Source organism: Ptychodera flava, chromosome 8 (assembly GCF_041260155.1).
Source record: "Ptychodera flava strain L36383 chromosome 8, AS_Pfla_20210202, whole genome shotgun sequence".
Lineage (NCBI taxonomy): Eukaryota > Metazoa > Hemichordata > Enteropneusta > Ptychoderidae > Ptychodera > Ptychodera flava.
Window position 1 is genome coordinate 25,285,609 of NC_091935.1, and position 20,099 is coordinate 25,305,707.

The 20,099-nt window shown below is 38.9% G+C and overlaps 2 protein-coding genes and 1 long non-coding RNA gene across 4 annotated transcripts in view; 1 reads left to right on the plus strand and 2 right to left on the minus strand.

The window, feature by feature from the left end:
* Positions 1-1,198: 1,198 nt before the first annotated feature.
* Positions 1,199-3,103, minus strand: LOC139137931 (uncharacterized). The gene is made up of 4 exons (XM_070706177.1): positions 2,782-3,103; positions 2,340-2,393; positions 1,643-1,869; positions 1,199-1,316 (listed from the first exon to the last, which is right to left on the minus strand). The coding sequence occupies exons 1-4, from the start codon at positions 3,053-3,055 to the stop codon at positions 1,296-1,298; spliced, it is 576 nt and encodes a 191-aa protein (XP_070562278.1). The 5' UTR covers positions 3,056-3,103; the 3' UTR covers positions 1,199-1,295.
* An 848-nt stretch (positions 3,104-3,951) lies between these two features.
* On the minus strand, positions 3,952-5,021 carry LOC139137932 (uncharacterized). The gene is made up of 3 exons (XR_011553500.1): positions 4,926-5,021; positions 4,475-4,591; positions 3,952-4,078 (listed from the first exon to the last, which is right to left on the minus strand). It is a non-coding gene; the product is annotated as an uncharacterized lncRNA (long non-coding RNA).
* Positions 5,022-15,154: 10,133 nt separating this feature from the next.
* LOC139138874 (F-BAR domain only protein 2-like) overlaps positions 15,155-20,099 on the plus strand; it is a 59,449-nt gene continuing 54,504 nt past the window's right edge. For both annotated transcript variants that reach the window (XM_070707447.1, XM_070707448.1), the window contains exon 1: positions 15,155-15,294. In XM_070707447.1, coding sequence (XP_070563548.1) covers positions 15,268-15,294 — 27 coding nt within the window. In that variant the 5' untranslated portion in view covers positions 15,155-15,267. The remainder of the gene's footprint in view (positions 15,295-20,099) is intronic.

Here is a 20,099-nt window from a genome sequence, read left to right on the forward strand (position 1 = left end):
CAAGTCAAGCCAAGGGCATTCTGGTCAGGACAAGAATTCAAATGTAAACAATAGTGGTGCATTTTACATGTTTAGACACTGTTGGCACCAAAAAAGTAGGCATTTCATCATGCTCTGAGCAGTAGAACAAAAACTTGCAAAAAAAAAATGAAAATTTACTGCTAGTGGCCCTTTAAAAATGACTTTTCCAGAGTATTAGCCTGTTCGGAGAATATTTAATTTCCTGGTAAAAAAACAACTGCGATGATTCTACTTTCATTCCACTTTTCAATGTAACGTTGCACAAACCACGACAGAGGGTAATGTCAGCTGTGATACTGAATTATTAAATTTAGACACCAGAGATGTCAAATATCACATTGTCATGTGAGCTTTTGTGTCCACCTGTACCTGTTTTTAGTCGTCTATATAACTAAAAATTTCATCATTCAGGGGTGCAGTTTCCCAAAGTGGATCAAAAGGAGCACAAGGAGTGTATGGAGTTAGGATTCTTCCACTCTACGCAGGGGATGGAACTAATGTTTGCATAAAATGACACTGGAATCAGCAGCTTGAACCCTTTGAGTTCCAAAGTCAACTTTTGTTGACTGTATAAAATATGACTCAGAAAATTAATTTTCAAATCCAGACAATTTTATCATTTTTTCCAAAATTTTATTCAAATATTGTAGTGAGTAGAGAGTAATGTCATTTTGGTCCAAAATTTTTAAAAAAGAGCAGAAAAATTCATAAAAATTGGTAAAATATTGCACTAGAATTTTGGTGGGAAAAATTAAAGTACATGTACTCAAAGGGTTAAAAATATACAAGTGCAATAAGTTAAGTTACTTGCAGCAGTAGGTATGTGTTTCTTTCTAATGTGAGAAATCAAGACTCACAAACAGTTGGATATCTATTTTAATGGTTTATTATACAAAAACGGCCACATTGCCTATTTAATAAATATATATCAAAATAAAAACTTCAAGAATTTGTACATCATATATAAAATACTAGACGTTATTTTTCAAAGCTGACCAGTGAATTAAATATTGTGATCATTGTCTCTTGGATAAATACGATCCAGCTGACTCTGTCCCATACTGCGGATCCATACATCACTGAACAAGCTTCCTCTTTGATCGGATGTACGGTGTGTGTGGTGTAGACCACTTTGTGAATTATAGTTCATGTTAACACTCTGAGAAAGTACTGCACGATACAAGATAGCCTGGGATAAGCCAAATGGTGGTTGCGGCTGTTGATAAGATATTTTCAAGGCGCATCCATGAGAATATTCTCTGTTTCTCAATATCTCAGTGTTCAACATCACTGTCCTGTAAAGTAAGAGATAGGTAAATTAGAAAATTGTATAAATACTTATGTGACTTGTTATGAGTTAAAAGGGACTTTGACTATGACATAAAAATATTAGTATGACATCATGTGTGTAACAAGTTTATATGACTTACAGGAATAGGACAGCTAAGTAAGAAAAATTGACAGATTTTTACTAATAGTAACCCATGATCAGAAACCTTAGTGTATTAGGATTAGTATATAATGTGCTGATTTCTATACAAACCATGAAAGATTCTAAAAGTGTTCAAAAGTATTTAATTCTTATGATGGGTGATCATAGAAATATTCAAACAAAACTTACATTTGCCCTGATGCACTTTGTGAACCATCTCAGAATTCGCCTGATCCTTGATCTGCGACGATGACGACATTTTTTGGCAGTTTGCTCCAGCTCAGGCTGAACACTCTGGCTGACCTTTACATTGTCACTCACTGAGCTCTGACCCCTGACCTTGTCACTCACTGAACTCTGATCCCTGACATCAATGTCATTTGGAGAAAGCAGTTGTTGATCACACTGCATAAAATCTGTTGGAGATGAAAATATCACTAGTACGTGGTAGGACATATTCATTTGTTGTACTAGGTTCTGGGTAGAGAAATTCACACCCAGCTTATGGGTGGACAGAGAAGAAATATTTTTAAATCAAATTAAGATGCTCTAACGCTCAAGTCCGTACTCATGCACTAACTTTCATCAATTTTCTGATCCATTTGTATATCATCAAGAAGTATATTCAACTAGAAAAGGTCTAAAGATGTAAAAAAATATTACCTAAAAATGAGGATGACTGAACCAAATAAGTTAATTGCTATGAAACAGCAGTCAAGTAAATTATACATACACACATGTAGTCATATCATGTATTTATAGAAGTATAACAAACATGTAGGAAATATAAAACACCCAGAAATTTCCGAATGACAAGCTCAATGTTTTATGTTATACTTTTTAGAATTTCCCATGACAGTGAAAGAAAAGAGTAATTTTTACAAACCTCCTGCACCCATTTGCTTGGAACCAACGAAGTGGTCTTCAACAATGTTGGCACCTGGAAATCAAAGTACGGTAGAAAATATTGTAAATAAATCTTTTATTAACTGGCTATAACTACCAAAGTTAATACACCAGAATGTTATTTACGCTCTTATCAGATGATTATGATGCTGATTATTCAATTTCACTCAGGGTACTTTTTCATCATTTGCTTTGAGCATGAACTTTTAAACACATGATTAATTAGGCATGTTGTATGATCATGAATTATGTAGGCATGAAAAGTTTGAGATTACACACTAAGTGCAAGGCAAGGGTCTGTTAAACCCTTAGACCACTAGGCCTATGGTTTAACCCAATCCCAACTTGGACCTCAACTGAGAGAAATACATGTATGATGAAGGGTTTTAACTTATATTTTGTATGAGCATTGTTATACAAACCTGTACCAGCCACTTGGATGGATCCAAAAGATTCATTGTCAGTTGTATCGTTCCCAGCTGGAATATCTTCCACAACTGGCACTGAAACACACTCTGCTACGTGCTGAACTGAAGTATCAGATGCTTGCATTTTGGTGATGTCATCTCCTAGAGACGGAGTTGATGAGGCTGAGAGGTTGCTGTCAGGATTCAAGGCAGGTCTCTCAGAATCCAAAGCTGAAGCTGTTGCCATGTCCGAGTTGTGGATCTCTTCGACACAACTGAAGTAAGACATTGTGGATGATGCAGTTGATGTCAGTGACAGTATTGATGGTGATGGTGAAATTGACTTTGCCATGTATCTTTCATTTTCATTACTGGCAAGTTCACTTGCAGCGTCAGACAGCTGGTCAGCTCCCTCATCGTCATCGTAGTCATCAAAAGATGAATCAGTCTCAAATGAAGCCACACTGCACTGGTCCGCTCTATCATGCTCACCGACATCAGCAGCACCATTTTCTGAGGCAACTTTGCCCTCTGTCACTTCATCATGACCAACGTCAGTGACGCTTGTTGAAGTGATGCTCTGCCCTGCTTCAACACTTGCTGTCTTCGCCATTCTATGCTTTGACTTCAGATTCTGCACATTAGTAAACTTGTACAAGTCAATCATACAACTGATGGATGAAGTCAAATCCAGGTACTGGTCAATGTCACGACACTGGATTTTCATATTCTGTTGAAGATGGAAACATCCTTGCATGAATATCAACACATATACTAGTTTGTGAGGGCATTCATTCGACTACCGTAAGATAGAGCTAACAGAATACCTGGCTGTGAAAATTTTGTCTTTATGTCAAAAAAAAGAAAAAACTACATGCGTTAGCCATACTAATAGAAATATGTCAACTCAAAATTAATGTCAAATCACATTTTTGTCACAGACATAGATTTTGCTGTTGTGTTCACCAGCATTTTTACAATTGCTATTCGGGGAGTATTCCTACACATTCCTCTTAACTGTACTGTAGACTAGTTTGGCTTTGTCAAGGTCAAACTTTGTCCTAGACAACAGGAGGAATTTACAATTTGTATCTGCATTTATTTCCAATTCAATGTTAATTCTCAAGTGAGAACCGCAGCAATTTTATGACAATGTCAAGAAAAATTGTTGCTGTTTCCTTACCTGTTTTGGTTTATTTGAGATGAGCTTGAACGTCAGATGTTTCTCTTTAAATATCATGTTTGTGTCTGGATGACACTGTTCCACAAGCTCTATTGCCTTGTACGGCACTGGCTTTGCGTTTTCCACACTCTGTAATGTGGAAAAAGAGGAAAATTCATGAGCATATTCTCTAGAATATTTAGTAACATGACTTTTTCCCTCTCTGGCTCACGTATGGATTGTGAGGGATCTTTTGAGTAATAATTTTTTTAATAAAATGGTTGAGGTAATTTCGTTACTGTAAAATATTCCCTGCAGAAGTTAAGTTGCTATGCCGTTGCATGATACTGATAGTGGATGGTAATATAGTTGCATGATGAACATCAATCTAAAATGAAAACACAGAGCTTTCCTTTTCAAAACTTGTTATATTTGTGATTTCTCATGAAAATGTGTATTTTCGATTTAGATTTTAATGTTAACCTGCATTACAGACAATGGTCTGATCATGTCGAGACTGTACAGTATGGGAAGTTTAAAACTTACCATATCTGTGACTGTGATGTAGAATGGGTATGCTAACTTTATTGAGCACTTATTCCATTTGTTGGCAATTTTCTTCTGTTTCATTGTAATTGCATCTTCATAGACAACATTTCCACACTGAAATGTGAAAGAAAAACCAAAGCATATTTTACAATAACTTTGCAACTCATTATGGCTTGCCTGCTACCTGCTCAGAAACCGACGGAACAAAGTGTGTTGTTGTATGTAAACTCTTCTAGAAAATTTGTCAATTTTCATCGCATTCTGGACGCTCCCAGGAACAACAATAGACTACCTTCGTATTTGTGGTAATTGAGGTGTACAGACGAGGACCGAATGTTAACAAGAAGCTAACAAAACCCGAAAAGTGTTTTACAACTTGAAATGAGAGTTCAAGATGCAGGCGGCAAGGCTGGACGTTCTCAATTACACATTGTGTCGTAGTACTTACCTCGAAAATTTAGCAATGTGATGTTTTCTCCTTGTAAATGAATTAATATCATTGATCGTAAATATTTCCCTAAACCACATTACATGCACTATCGCTAGCGCTTTCATCTATCCTGATCGACGACAGATTAGTAGAAACAACAAATGGTTGACACTTGCTTGCTGTGCCGAAAATTACTTTGCAGACGAAAAATGCAGAGGGGTTTCCCTCGTTGAATTTCAGGACAGGACGTTCCATTTGACTGTGGGGTAGTGCTGCTTTGGCGAGAACGATTAGATTTTTTGTCGGTTTGTGACCAGTCAGGAAAGTCTATCACTCATTCATAGAATCCTCTAACTTCAAAGTCGAAGCAGGAGAAGGAAAAGTGTATTGAAAAAGAAAGTTTATATATATATACTCACGTTGAAATGTTTTGAGATAATGCGCACATTGATCTCGTTCGGACTCTGTGATACGTTCGCGGACATTTTCAAGTTAGGTTTGAGGTGTTTCTTAGAAATAGCACAATAAATTCTCAGAGAGAGTTTGGAGCTAGTGTTCATCAAGATGTCGCTTGAATGAGTATGTTCACTTGCTAACATTCTAATATTGCCAAGCCGATATGTGACGTCACTACTACAGAAGAACACATCGCTAAGATTTTGATTGGATTGAAGTTTGTTGGGCGCAACCATTCTTTGGAGAGCATCGCAAAGATTCGATTGGATTGAAGTTTGTTTGGCGCAACCATTCTGTTGCGAGAGACGTGACTCATCCTGTACAGAAGTGAAGTTCTAATCACGCGGTCTCATCATGTCAGCATAACGTTCAGGTGCAGCCAACGGAGCTATTCATTGAAAAAGCTATTCTGGGAGCAATTTTTGAGGGCAGGGGAAATTTTAATTTTGCTTGGGCAGGGGACATATTTTTAGGTGGCAGGGGAGCAAATTTTAGGTTTTTTTGTCGGGCAGGGCCGGGCAGATATCGGTTGATTGTCCCGGGGACAGGGCTTGGCGAAAAACAAGGAGAGAGGGGAAGCTACAGGGGAAGTTGAGCCATGGTGTTTCCGGTAGAAGGCCACTGCAGTATGTGTCTGCATGGGAATGTTAATTTTCAGGGAAATTTTTTTCGCAGGGCAGTGGAAAATCGGCTAGGTTTTTTCATCTCAGGGTAGGGTAGCTTCATGTCTGCAGGGGAAATGGAATGAGAAATATTGTGGGGGATTTTTCGAGGGCAGGGGAAATCGGCAAGTTTTTCTCGCCACTTGGCAGGGCCGGGGAGCTTCAAAATTGACAGTGGGGAGGGGAAACAGGCAAAAATAAGTGGGGAGTGGGTAAAAATGAAGTCTGGGTGCGGGAGGGTAAGTCGAAAAAATGTTCAGTGGGAGGGCAAATTATGAACAGCTAATCAATTACCCTCATGACTTAAAATTAGTCAATTCACATTACTTGTCATGCACAATATATCTTGTCGTAGTAAAGACCCCTTTAAAAGAGCATTGTTCGTTGGCTGCACCTGTAACGTTGACCAAGTATTAGGCCTACATGCGTCTCGCGTTATTTTGGTAGCAACTTCATACATTTATTCTAAAAAGGGCATCACAGGTTACAACAATAAGCAATATTAGTTAGCGCGCAGCAAGTTCATTCTAAATTTGATGAACTTGTTTATATTTCGTATGTGATCTGGTGATCATTCTGTTGTCAGGGTCAGGCAGACTCTGTTTCACAGATCATAGAGTAACACTCCGTTGAAAGACGGATTCATATGCAATGTGTAACCATCGTCCCTCCATGCCAGCTGGCGTTTTCCCCACAGGCGTACGGAACGTTTCCTAGTTCGTCGTCGGATGGGAAGTGACTGACACTGCACTGTGAGGCCGAAGGCCGAACCTCGGTACTGTATAAGAATATTCTTATGTATTAGAATATTCTTATACAGTACCGAGGTTCGGCCTTCGGCCTCACAGTGCAGTGTCAGTCACTTCCCATCCGACGACGATCTAGGAAACGTTCCGTACGCCTGTGGTTTTCCGTGGCGAAGTTAGGCGGTGACAAAACCTCACTTTCGAGTCCAGTATTGATGTCGTCACATTTATAACAATTATCCAAAACAGAACACTTCAATTGTAATTGCTTTTGAATTTACGTCGCATTCTGGACGCTGTCGGGGACGTTTGGTGATCAGGTCTCGAAATTACGGTAGTCCCGCGTCCGCAGACTGCCAACTTTTCCCACGGGCTACCAAAACCCATGAAATGGTTGCCCACATGGACTACCAACGCATCGGAAAAGAAATTCAGTCAGTACTTGGCGTGCCATGTCCGGTTTTTTCACTCTTGGACGAGCTAAATGCAGTCAGACCCAGTTGGACACAGTAAGGCAAGACTATGACTTTGTTTTGCAAATTACAAAGACGACCTTGCGATGGAACTTTGCAAGAAAGTTTCAATATCTCAACTGATGTACATGCAGTGGATGACGGGCACAGAAATGATGGCCAATGAAAACGTAATTTGATTAAAATGTATCAATCACAAACTCCTCCCATCTACAGGAAGCCCATGGTCTGTTTTTAGCCCTGCTGAGAAATTGGTGGTCATTGCCATGACGACTATCAAATTTTGCATGCAAATCTGAGAATGAAACGGGTTGTCAATACAATACAATGATAGGTCACCAAACTTGTTAGTGTCACCGTCGTCAATTATACCAGTTTCCTTTGGGTAATAAAGGTGTGCAAGTATTCACATCAAATGATAACAAATTCACTTTATGGGAAGAATCTTGGAAAATAGCTTTTTTGCTCTGGTTAATGAAAAAAATCCCTAAACTAAAATATGCATGTGCTACCAGTCATTGTCACTGGGCTGCCAACTTCATTAAATGATAGCCAAAATAGACTACCAGGGAAGAAAGTTAATTTCGAGCCCTGGTGATTCATATAGCTTACCATCCATTGGTGGCGATTGAGGTAAACAGACGAGGACCGAAACATTGTGGCACTTGTGTATGTAAAAATATTTGTTGAGATTTAGGAATTTCATGATTTATCATTTGCATGATTACAAAACCCTTGCTGCTGCTCCGTATACCAATTTCCTGGACGATTTGAGAGAGCTGCCAACCTTTCACCATCTCACAAAATCGTCGGTGCTCATTACGAGCTACGAAACTGTCGCAAACAAAACCCGAGAAAAGAAAACCTCGGATGACGACAGAAGGGTTCAAAGGTAATCACTTTTGATATTATTTTCACAACTTGAGAGTACAAGATGCCGGAGCCTGGACGTCCTTTATAGGAATACACAGGTCATACCAAAGTATTACGTATTGCCGTAACAAAAGCAATGTAGGCAGCCATGGCTACTCTTACCTCGGTACACAGAGTAATATCATAGACAGATTGGCAACAGCTATTGTTTAAGGCGTGAAGCGGTTACGTAAGCAATCCATGTTTGCCTCGCCTCACGAAGCTCTTGGCTCTCTTTTCCGAAGAGTGCCGACCATGCACCCTTCGGTAATTTTCGGATTTTCACCAATTGTTAAGCGAAAGTATGTTCGACAAAGCTTGTGTTGTTGTTGTCGTGTGATGCTGATCGGAATTGATGTGCTGGCGAAAACGGGAGTGTTTTGAGCTTCAGGAAAGTGGGTTTTACCGTTTTAAAAATTCCTCTCATATTTTTATGAATATATAATGAGTATGTTTGAACCAAATTTGAAAGTCTTTTATCGATACTGTCTGGTTTTACTCAATGGTTTACGGTCAGTCACACCGTCTTTTACACGTGCGCCAAGAAAGGACATGTTTATGAAACTGCTTTCGTGTTATGTTTTGATTGGCGTGAAGCAGTGTTTCTGGCCTGAGAGCTCACAAAGTAACTATGGTTGCTACGCGACTGGCAGTACGATGCCATCTCGTCGTATGTTTCGCATAATCTCGTGTAATTATCAACCACAAACCAAGCCTCCAAAAAGTTTAACACCTTTTAAGCTCATTTTATATGAAAAGCCAATAGTCTACCGAGACGACCATGGAACAAAAGGCATGCAAGTGTTGCCACTCTGTTTATGTTACTCTGTGCCTCGGTACATCACAGGGAATGGAGTAATCTTGTTGTTGTTGTTGTTGTTGTTGTTGTTGTTGTTGTTGTTGATGATGATGATGATGATGATGACGATAATAAAAATATTAAAAAACAATGTGTCATTCCTTGCTGTTGTTTGTCGATGTTGTTGATAATTGTAAAAGAAAACTGTAATCGTGACCAAAAAACGACGTAGGTCGCCCAACGTCACTCCCGTCCTATTATACAACCAAGGGTGGAATCGAGATGCCCTGATCAAGGCTCATCAGCTACCTTCAAGGCCCAGAAAAAACACCCCATTCACGAGCGATCGATTGAAATGTGCTATCATAGGCACTGAAATTTATCTCACTGACCTAATTTGGGCTTCACTTGAACTACCGACCTGCAAACGAGTGGAAAAACGGCGATTTCCAAGTCGTACCCGGTCAAAATCGATCACATTTGAACTTCCGGTCGATGGTGATGGGTCGGTCATCACTGGGCATTTAAATTGACCAATTGGGGGCCCTATAAAGGCTGCTTCGGCCACCTCTCATTTCTAATACATGAGGAGGCTTGTCCCAACGCAAAATTTCACTACAGTTTAAACTTCGCCGTCTCAACTTCATTCAATTTCCATTCTTGTAGAATAATACTTATATGGATACCAATGACAAATCAGCCCGTCATTTACTGTAAACTATCATCTGGAATACTCATTCACAACGACAATGTACACTCGCTCAAGTACGAGCGCGGATGTTGACTACGCTTGTATCCTTGTAACGGGGGAAATTCAAATACCCGGAAGTGTACGCTCTAACTATCGACAGTATATCCTGACGTAAAATGGCAGATTTCCTGACAAAGAGTTGGTAAGTATCCGTTTATCTGCATGACTATGAAGGTTTTTCTACTTTTTCGCGTACTTTTGAACGTTACACGTACGCGTACGAGCAGGGAGCACTGAAACATAAACAATCGGCTGGCCGAAGCAGCCTTTACAGGGCCCCAATTGGTCAATTTAAATGCCCAGTGACGACCTACTCATCACCATCGACCGGGAAGTTCAAATGTGATCGATTTCGACCGGGTACGACTTGGAAATCGCCGTTTCCAACTTTCCACTCATTTGCAGGTCGGTAGTTCAAGTGAAGCCCAAATTAGGTCAGTGAGATAAATTTCAGTGCCTATGATAGCACATTTCAATCGATCGCTCGTGAATGGGGTGTTTTTTCTGGGCCTTGAAGGTAGCTGATGAGCCTTGATCAGGGGCATCTCGATTCCACCCTTGGTTGTATAATAGGACGGGAGTGACGTTGGGCGACCTACGTCGTTTTTTTGGTCACGATTACAGTTTTCTTTTACAATTATCTACAACATCGACAAACAACAGCAAGGAATGACACATTGTTTTTTAATATTTTTTATTATCGTCATCATCATCATCATCACCATCAACAACAACAACAACAACAACAACAACACAACAACAACAACAAGATTACTCCATTCCCTGTGGGTACATACCGTGTTCGAAATTTCGCAACGCCCCTTAAATTCTGTCCTTATCAACTAAGATGTTGTAGAAATAACTAGGCCTAATCACTGACTTCTGAAATGCATCTGCCATACGATCCAAGTTTGCGTTAAAGTCGAAAGTACAAAGGGGTTTCCCTCTTTTGAAATTCGGGACGTTTGTTAAGACACATAGCATCCTCAACTTTCGGGGTCTAGGCTAACCAGAGAAGGGGAAATACATCGAAAGAGGAAGTCTATATATGTATACTTACGTTGAAATGCTTTGAGATAATGCGCACATTGATCTCGTTCGGACTCTGTGATACGTTCGCGGACATTTTCAAGTTAGGTTTGAGGCGTTTCTCAGAAAGAGCACTATAAATTCTCAGCGAAAGTTTGGAGCTTGTGTTCATCGAGATGTCGATCGAATGAGTATGTTCACTTGCTGTTCTAATATTGCCAAGCCGATATGTGACGTCACTAGGATGAACACATCGCTAAGAGTTGATTGGGTTGAAGTTTGTTGGACGCGACCATTATAAGCCGGGAGAGACTCACGGTGCAAGAGTTCTAATCACGCGTTCTCAAATGTCAGCGTAACCACTTTAAACCCGACATTACAGGTGTCTCGCGTTATTTCGGTAGCAACTTCATACATTATATTATTCCGCTTTTACAACGATAAACAAAGTAAGCACTCGCGAAGTCCATTCTAAATTTGATGGACTCGTTTAGTTATCCGTCGCATGTGACACATCCGGTTGTCATGGTAAAGCAGATTGTGTTTCACAGATCATAAAGTAACAGTCCGTTGAAAGTGACCAGGGTTGACAGATCACGTGATTGATGGCGTCGTCGTGAGATGGATTCATATGAAATGTGTGACAGATGCCAGAAGACTTCCTAACACGTCAGCCAGGGTTTTCCTTGGCGAAGTTAGACAGTGAAAAAATCTTACCTCCGGGTTCGGTATTGATGTCCACAAATTTATATCACCCCTCCCCGAAAAAGGTAGCACTTCATTTGTTTCTCCCTTTCAAATATCTCAACGGTTAACCCTTATTTCTCCAGAAATCAAATTTACTCGATCGTCTGCTTCCATCGCGATGTTGCGTCGTCAACATCGGAAATGTCAATAAATATTTGACAAATTTGATTTGCAGACGAGATTTTACATAACGGGTTTCGACGATCCATATAACATTTGGAACGAGTATGGAGCTTTTGAATTGATTGTTTTAATATGGCCAGTCAGAAAACTCTGTAACATTTGTGGTGCTCTCAGCACAGAGGAGAGGACGAACGGACAAATATTTTATTGTAACCAGAAGAACACACAGTAGAGGATTAGATGGGCGCAATTCATCATTTTGCGACAGTGGCGGGATTAATTGCGACTACCGCTATTCTTGTTTGTTTGAGGTAACCATTGCCATACTCTGAAAGATTGTGGACAATAATAAAAATTACGTCAACGTTGCAAAACCATCCATAGTTTTACTGTAATGTGCATATTTCTGTGTTATGCCGGGTTTCTGTCTGTTTTCCTAGCACTGCCAGAAAAACATAAGACTTGAACATTGGGCAAAATAAGCAGAGATATATCACATATATATACTCAGTTAGCGTAGACATTTCTGATAATTTACGTTATTTCTACAGTTTAATTGCGAATAATTACTTCATACCCCATTTTTGAGACTGTGTAAGCATGAAGGTATATCTGGTTGCATCATTTTCAACGCATTTTTTGTGCTTGCATTTCAATTTAGATATTTCTTTTAGACGTTGGCGATTCAAGCAGCATCCTACATTGTGCAAGTTGGTGGCGCTGTCGATAACTTGTAAGCAATGTTATTGCTATTGATTGCTTGATGAAACTTGACATTTTATGGATATTCGCCACTGGCAGTTTGCTTATTCTTCTCGTTTTTCTAAGACTGGGGTACTATTTTCGAGATATATTCCGTGAATAGTTTTGTGGACTACAGACTAATGTTCCATTGATTTTGATCATAGAATATGGAAATGCTAGCGAAAGGGTAGAACGGGCAAGATTCATTATGGCATGAAGCTGTATTGGCGCGATGATGGGTTTATTTCTATCATAATGCAACGCTCAGTAAGAAATAATGCACCTGTGTTTATTTGTAAGGTCGTGATCGGAGCCTTTCAATTTCGTTTTAATTGGTTTCATGAAACCTTTGGCAAATATTTTTTGCATAACAATCATAAAAACTTTCATTATAGGAAAGGCGTAGCTCAGAATCACCGTTATATTATGATTATTATGATTCAGCATTGACCAAATGGACTACAAATAGATTTATTTGTCACTCATTAAAGCGTTTTTTAAAATTAGCGAATTACAACTATGAAAAGGTGCGCCAGGGAACTGTGCAAGGGCAAAGTCAGTGTTGAAATGGAAAAACCTACAGTAACTCAATAATTTACTGTAGGATCTATTGAAATGAAACATGACAAGGTTTACTCTCGGATTTTCACTCTGACCTCATGGTTCACACCTTTAACACGCATTCTTCATGAACCAGTAAAGCAGTCGAGCTCAGAAAGGCCAAACTTGGGACTCACACAATCAGACAATTCAAAAAACAACGCATCCATGCAGATGAACCCGCTTATGACGTAAAGGATCGAGGATGCGCGTAGCAAACGACACTGATTGTGTTTTTTTACCCCGAACGAAACTGTGGGAGTGCCTCCAGGAAATGATGGTTTGAACTTCCCAAAAGACAATGAATTAATTTGTAAGTTCAAACTAACGGCATATGCTTCCTGAATAATAAACATTCAAAGCATGCACAGAAAAGTTTGCCATGGCGTAATCTTAGCATATAGTATGTATTAATTTGCGCATAATAATCGAAACCATGATTGGGCAACATCCTCAGTTCGCCGTATAGCCTATCGAAATGTTTCTTTCTCGTTTCTTTCTCGTTAGCGTGTCATTATTGTCAACGCCCCCATAATATTAAGGCATGGCTCTGATATTAGTAGGTTAATGCAATTTTCAGGAAAGTTCGGATTGGAATGATGTAATTGAGGAAAGTGCAATATACTGAAAATGCATATTTCAACCGCTAAACACAAAATTACCAGTAGTGGACATGCTTGTATGATGACTATTGACGCCTACAAAACCATCCAATTTTAACCTTTTTCATTCCAAATTACCGCCATACGTCATTTTTACATCACATTTTATATTAGTAAGAAATCTAAAGTGACATTTTTGGGATCAGGTACTTTTTTAAATGAATTATAGGTACTCGTACCAAATATGTTTAAAAAATGACAAAAGTATTATGACTAGAGGCTTGAATATTTAGTTTTTATAAATATATGAATTTTGGCAGGAATATATAGTTTTTCATCACTTGACCCAAAATGTTAACATTTTTCGTAATGGTCCTTCAATAGTTTAATAAAAAAACAACCTGACCAATTTTCAGTCAAATCCGGTGACAATTGAAAAGCTACCTTTTCCTTCAAATCGAGCATGCCTGGTACAATCATGCCTTAACATAAGCTTACAGTCTAAAGTCGGGGACTATTTCTGTAAAGGCCAGACACAAAACCTAGATAGAAGACACCGCACAGAAACCGTAGGTATATTTAAATGGATACGAATTGACGGCTGTGACAGGGTATTGAGTCTTCCACTATACTATCAGGCCTCGTAATTAGCGGTAATCCCGCGTCCACAGACTACAACTTTTCCCTTGGGCTACCAAAACCCATAAAATGGTAGCCCACACGGACTAACAAAGCCAGGGACATGAAATTACTTAGTGAGCGGCATTATGTCGATCGCTCTGAGATGACCGACACTCATACAGTCAACCCAGCTGGACACCAAAAGACCAGACTATGACTTTGTTATGCAAATTGAAAGGCGACAGTGCAGTCGAATTTGGTTATCTTCCACTAAAACACGCCAGACAAAAACAAAAGAAAATACACAAAAATAACAAACGGCAACCAAAAAAACCAAAAAAACTAAAATATCAGCAAAACCAATAAAATGAAGCACATACCCATACATAAACTCACAAAACTCAGAACAAACAAATGCAGAAAAGGTAAAATAATAGAGAAATTTGAATTTTCCGCTGTCATTGATAAGTTGATGCATGATCGAATATGTTGTCATACCTCAGTGCCGTAACAACGTTATTGATGCCCGTTATCTTTGAGGTCATTGGAAATATCCCGAAAACTAAATCTTATACAGATCATAGTAGATTCCAGAATGACAAAACTAGACTAAAAAACAAATACTCTGATAGAATGACGATAAAGAATGCTATGTTACATTGTAAGAAATTAACATACTATGAGCTCTCGGTATGAGCCACAGAAGTAAATGATATTGCTGTAAGCTTATAGGCCTAATAGGCCTACTAGCAAATTTGTACGAGCTGTTGCGAATTTTTTTCTTTGACGTAAAGGAGGTTTTCAGAGGTATATATACGTGTCTTTCATTTTCTTTGGTTTTGCATTTATAATGAATCGAATTTGAATCAAATAACAACAAAAATATAACGTACGATGTATCGTGCATTTGATAACACAGCTGATGCCAGCTGATGCATGTGACCTACTTTCTCTAAATCTCGGAGAGATTGCGAGACTTCTCGAGATTTGGGAGTTTGAAATTCGGGCATGCGCAAACGGATCAAAATAGAATTCGCCATTTTCGGTCTACTGAACCTGAGCCGATGTAGCTTTACATCGATATAGCCAACAAAAATGACGGGTTTCGCGGACAATTTCTGGGTGAGTATTGGTATAAGTAAACACATTGATTAATTCGCCGTCGTGCATCTTAACAACAATGACAGAGTCCACTTCGGTGAAATACTAGTTTCTCCTGTCATGGGATCGGTGCACGATAAAAATGTCCGGCTCGGTCCAAGTTAGCTGAGCTGGGATATCGGTGCTGAATGGGAACGAAAGTTTGAGTCATCGAGGCTCGGATTTCACGTGGGAACTGCACCATAACGTATGTTGATTATTAACAAACCTTTCGGTGGTAAAAAGAATCGTTCCTTATTTGTTCCGTGCCGTTATCGCGCCCGAAGACCCTCTTCATACATCGAGGAAATGGGACGTTAGACATCGGATCGTGAACTCACACAACTTGACCTAACCCGAGTGAAAGAACCTTAGTGTTGGTGTCGGTGAGAGGGGGCGTAGTCCGTCGAAGTTGAATAAGAGAAGATAAAAGTTATTGTGTGCAATATGAATAGAGTGTAATAAGAAATGACATTTAAATTACGCAAGAAACCCAGTTATGGTTTGCACTTTTGTTTCGAGAAGTCAGTCACTTTGTATTCAACTGGCTATCAGAAGTTTAATACAATTTTGATACCTTTCTGGCAGGTTGTCGCCCACTATCACCAAAGTTCACAGGTCATGTGGCCGGCCATGGCTCATGAATCTGAATTCATTCTGATGAAATGATGGACAACCTATACAGTGTTGTGCAAAATGAGATCTTGGTATCCTCAGTTATCAAATAATCATCTATTCTTAGAATCAACAAACACCATTTATCTGTTTATGCAATAGCCCAGACGAGAATCTCTGAGATGTACCCAAGGAAGTGCTAAATATAGCATGGAACATAGCAAGGAAACACAAACACACACACACTGAAAGACATAAACAACCAGATGTGGTATATTGTATCTTGCTGTGTAAGATTTACGTGTGTACGTGTGGCCAATCATAATCTGTAATTGAGTGGCAGCCGTAGAGATGCACTTACAAATCAAGTTTACTGTGTTGCATGTAATAATCATACACCCTTTTTTTTAGGGTCTATGTAAGAACACACTACCATATTATAGTAGCTTCCAACAGACATGTCAGTTCTATCATTGACATCATCATGTTAAAATAAATATTTGTTTAAGATTTTATGGACAACTTTCAGATATCACAATAACAGAATTAACAAACATGGTAATTATATCAGTATGTTGTAATTATTTGATGACGACCACAAAATTTACATGCAGCCATAAACACAGATGCAAAGCAGAAGGTCTCCAATGTTCAATCAACAGGCAGCCATTGTTGAGTACATGTGCTACCGTTATATTAATATTTAGCAATAACTCCTGCCACAGGCGGGTATGCTTGAGATTTGGGTACAATGCATGGTATATAGCATTGTTGGTGAATGTTACATAAGGAAAGTGTACCCAAATTGAATATGTATACCCATCCGCAGAGGGGGTTAGGGCTATTATGTCATATTAACGATTAAAGGTCTGGCATGCTAAAGTTATTTTCTCTGTAGTGAACATCCGAAAGGAGGAAAGTGATTCTAAAAATGAGCGACCAACTACGGTATTCCCAATCAGCACTTGAAGGGCTCTGTAGACTGACACTTCTTAGAGTTTCCTTATTGCGTAAGAATTACAGATGAAAATGCAAGCTAATATCAGTGTAGGAAATTCATGGAAAATACCAGTCAGACATCCATACAGGCTACTTGAAATGTTGCCTGCCTAAAGAAAAGTGTCCACACTGGTAATTATTTTTCACATAGTGTTTTCTGCACACCTAATGACCTTACCTCTGATCTTGGTTAACAGAGAATTCAAAATCATGGACATATCACCTGTCCATTTGGTGACTCACTGTAACATATCACCTGCTTGGCCAGAAACTTTCCTCAGACAGACAGACAGACAGACAGACAGGCAGTTATTACCTACTTTTCCAATAGACCGTAGTACAGCTGCTGTAAGTTGAAATGGATTGGCATGGTGTAGTCATTATAAGACTTCATTATCGCAAGGGACACTGTACATGACAAACACTCCTTGTACAGTCCAGATTCAAGACCAAAAGTATGCATATGAATTGTTGGCAAGCTAGATAGCTTGATTGACATGGCCTGATATCCAACAGGAAGCAACCTCTATAAGCAGTCAGTGAATTTACAAATTTGGAACTATGCAATTCTCGGACCAGGAAAAGAAAATGAAAATCATGGGATGTAGATTTATTTGTTGCATTTAGACAGAATGTGTAAGACTACACTGTGACAAAAGTGTGGTGAAGCCGTAGTTGGTAGTGGGGTAACAGATGCATTTGTCATATTGTTCTAAATACCGACACATGTACATTTGACATGTATTAGACTTTTCAAAGTCTCAACTATATAGTGGTGTTAGTATTATTATTTATATTATGATGATCAATTTTGATATATGAATCAAGTTTATATCTTTTTTCAGTTTTTTTGCCATTCATGTTTTTATTTTGCAAGGAATGCTATGTAGATGTACATGTACAAAGCTTCCCCATTTTCAGGCTCAACAGTGAAAGTTTCTGTGAACGGGTAGCAGTGATGTAAAGTTTTAATGTAGAATTTTCAAGCACCAAATCAGCTACCAGTACATGTAATTTTGTTTTCTATAATCTATGCTTTGTTTTCACCAAAAGAGGAACTTTATCACCCCCCATATCTGTTTCAGCAGACTGTACAGATAGTTTCACGACTTTGCCAAGCATGTTTTTCCATCATGTGTTGATAGAGTAAGGCTCATTGATATTTTGGAATGTGTCGCTGTACTGTTGTCAAGTGCCTAGGTAAGCGTTTGTTCCACGAATTATATAGTGCACAAACGTGTGTCCTTCTCATAGTGATTGATAGCTTGTAATTCAATGGTATTGAAACTAGAGCCTACTAATGCGCTGTAGATTTAGGAAAAAAAGATACTTTTGTGAAAGACAATGTTATTGTGTAATATTTCTTCCTCAGTCTTTTTCAGAGCAAGTGGCAGGAGAAGCTCTAGTATAACAGTCTATGAAATTTTATAGCCTTTTTCAGTTGTTCTTAGTCACCTGATCATGAATCCACAGGTTTTTAGGTTGAGCGTCTAGCACTGGAACGGAAGCCTTTGGTAACTAGGAGTAGATTTTACACAGCTGTGTGTGTGTAATTTATGACCTATGCAGTCACGCCAAACAGAAAGGTTATGAAAAGGTCAGCTTATTGATGTTTACCAGTGTTTGGAGGAAAGGAAAGGTTCCATATGAGTTGACAGGAAAAATGTGATAGAAGTCCAAGAAAGTAACTTGTGTGTTTTACTGCTACCACATGTGACCCACTTCTCTTGTCTCTTACTTTGAAGTCTTAGCTGTGTGTAGTTACCAATACATTTCATTCGACATGGGAAAATTGCTGAAATCGTAGAAGATAATTTCTGTTTGGTGAAAGAAGAATCCCTTGATTCTATGGCACGATAAGAGCAAAAGATAACTTGTTAACATATCCCTCACATCAACAATGGCTTTCTTTCAGGATCACATTTCTCATAGGACTTGTAGTTTCTTTGGTCTCAGTTTTCTCTAAATGATATCAAACTACACATTTTTAATTTCAAAGAGTTATCATTCTTGAAAGAACCAATTGACTTAAGGAAAGGTAAAGTTTTTGTCTAGGAATATTTTATGTGAGTGAATGGAATCATATAGGTGTATTCGATGGTTTAGGACGTGTTTGTTGGTTTATATATTATAATTGAGGCTTTTGTGTGTTTTAGGTAAGGCTGGTCCGATGACATCATATGCATCACATGTAAGGTAATGTGAGCAGACACAGGATATTTGCTCACGTCGGGTTATTGAATGCTCTGGGTCAACGTGCGTGGTGACTTTTCAGGAAGTTACGCCAATTAGTTTATTGTGGTGATGATACATTTTTTAAAAGGATCAGTTTTCCAACCATAAAGATAAAGGTGACCCCCCTCACCCACCCTGACCTTGTGTGTCTCCCATTTGTAATACAATTATGGTGAGAATGATACAGACCCACCCTTTGGTGGTTGTTATAAATTACAGTGATGGACATAAAATATCAGTTTACTGTTGAGTGTGATAAATCTCCGAGAGCTCAGGAAAAGTCATTCTGTTTTGTTGCCCATCCTCAATTCAGGAGACAATTAGATGTATTTAATAGCCATTTGTACTGTCTAGTCCAGTCATCCGGTACCATCATCTTCAATGATGGTCAGGATGCAGTGTCTGACTTTGACATAAAAACCTTTCTTGTGCACTATCCGCATCATTGTTGGCTATTCCTCATTGTTCTGAAAGAGTCACAATACTGAACTCTCCATCTGTCAGCTTAGAGATACATGCATCGATACTGGGCTTCGATGACAATGACCACAGGAGTTAAAATGTTCAAAAACACATCATACAGCGATGTTGATTTTTGCTCATGGCTTTGTCGAGATGTCATCGATGAAGGACGGTGTGGGTGTACCTGTCTGAAGGCAGCCAGTGAGTGTTTCAACTTGAAAACAAGTTGGATTTGTGAGATGAAAGACTGGACTGGCATTGAACTTTGTGAACATCCTGAGATAATTTCTATGATAATGAAATGCTGTAACTAACACTGGAAATAAGTCTGATTCAGTGATTGACCATCAGTAATTGCAATTTATGTCTCAACATTTTATGAGCTACATGTCTACATGTACATGATGATTTAGTTGCTTCCAGTCAATGCCCTGACATTAATGGTAATGCCACTTATTCAGTTTCATTTTTACCAT

Excerpts from the sequence above, each read along its gene's own strand:
- LOC139137931 (XM_070706177.1), bottom strand. The coding sequence starts at position 3,055 with ATGTCTTACTTCAGTTGTGTCGAAGAGATCCACAACTCGGACATGGCA. Across the intron at positions 1,870-2,339 it reads CAAGCAAATGGGTGCAGGAG|ATTTTATGCAGTGTGATCAA; the intron begins GTTTGTAAAAAT and ends CATCTCCAACAG. Across the intron at positions 1,317-1,642 it reads CAAAGTGCATCAGGGCAAAT|GACAGTGATGTTGAACACTG; the intron begins GTAAGTTTTGTT and ends CTTACTTTACAG.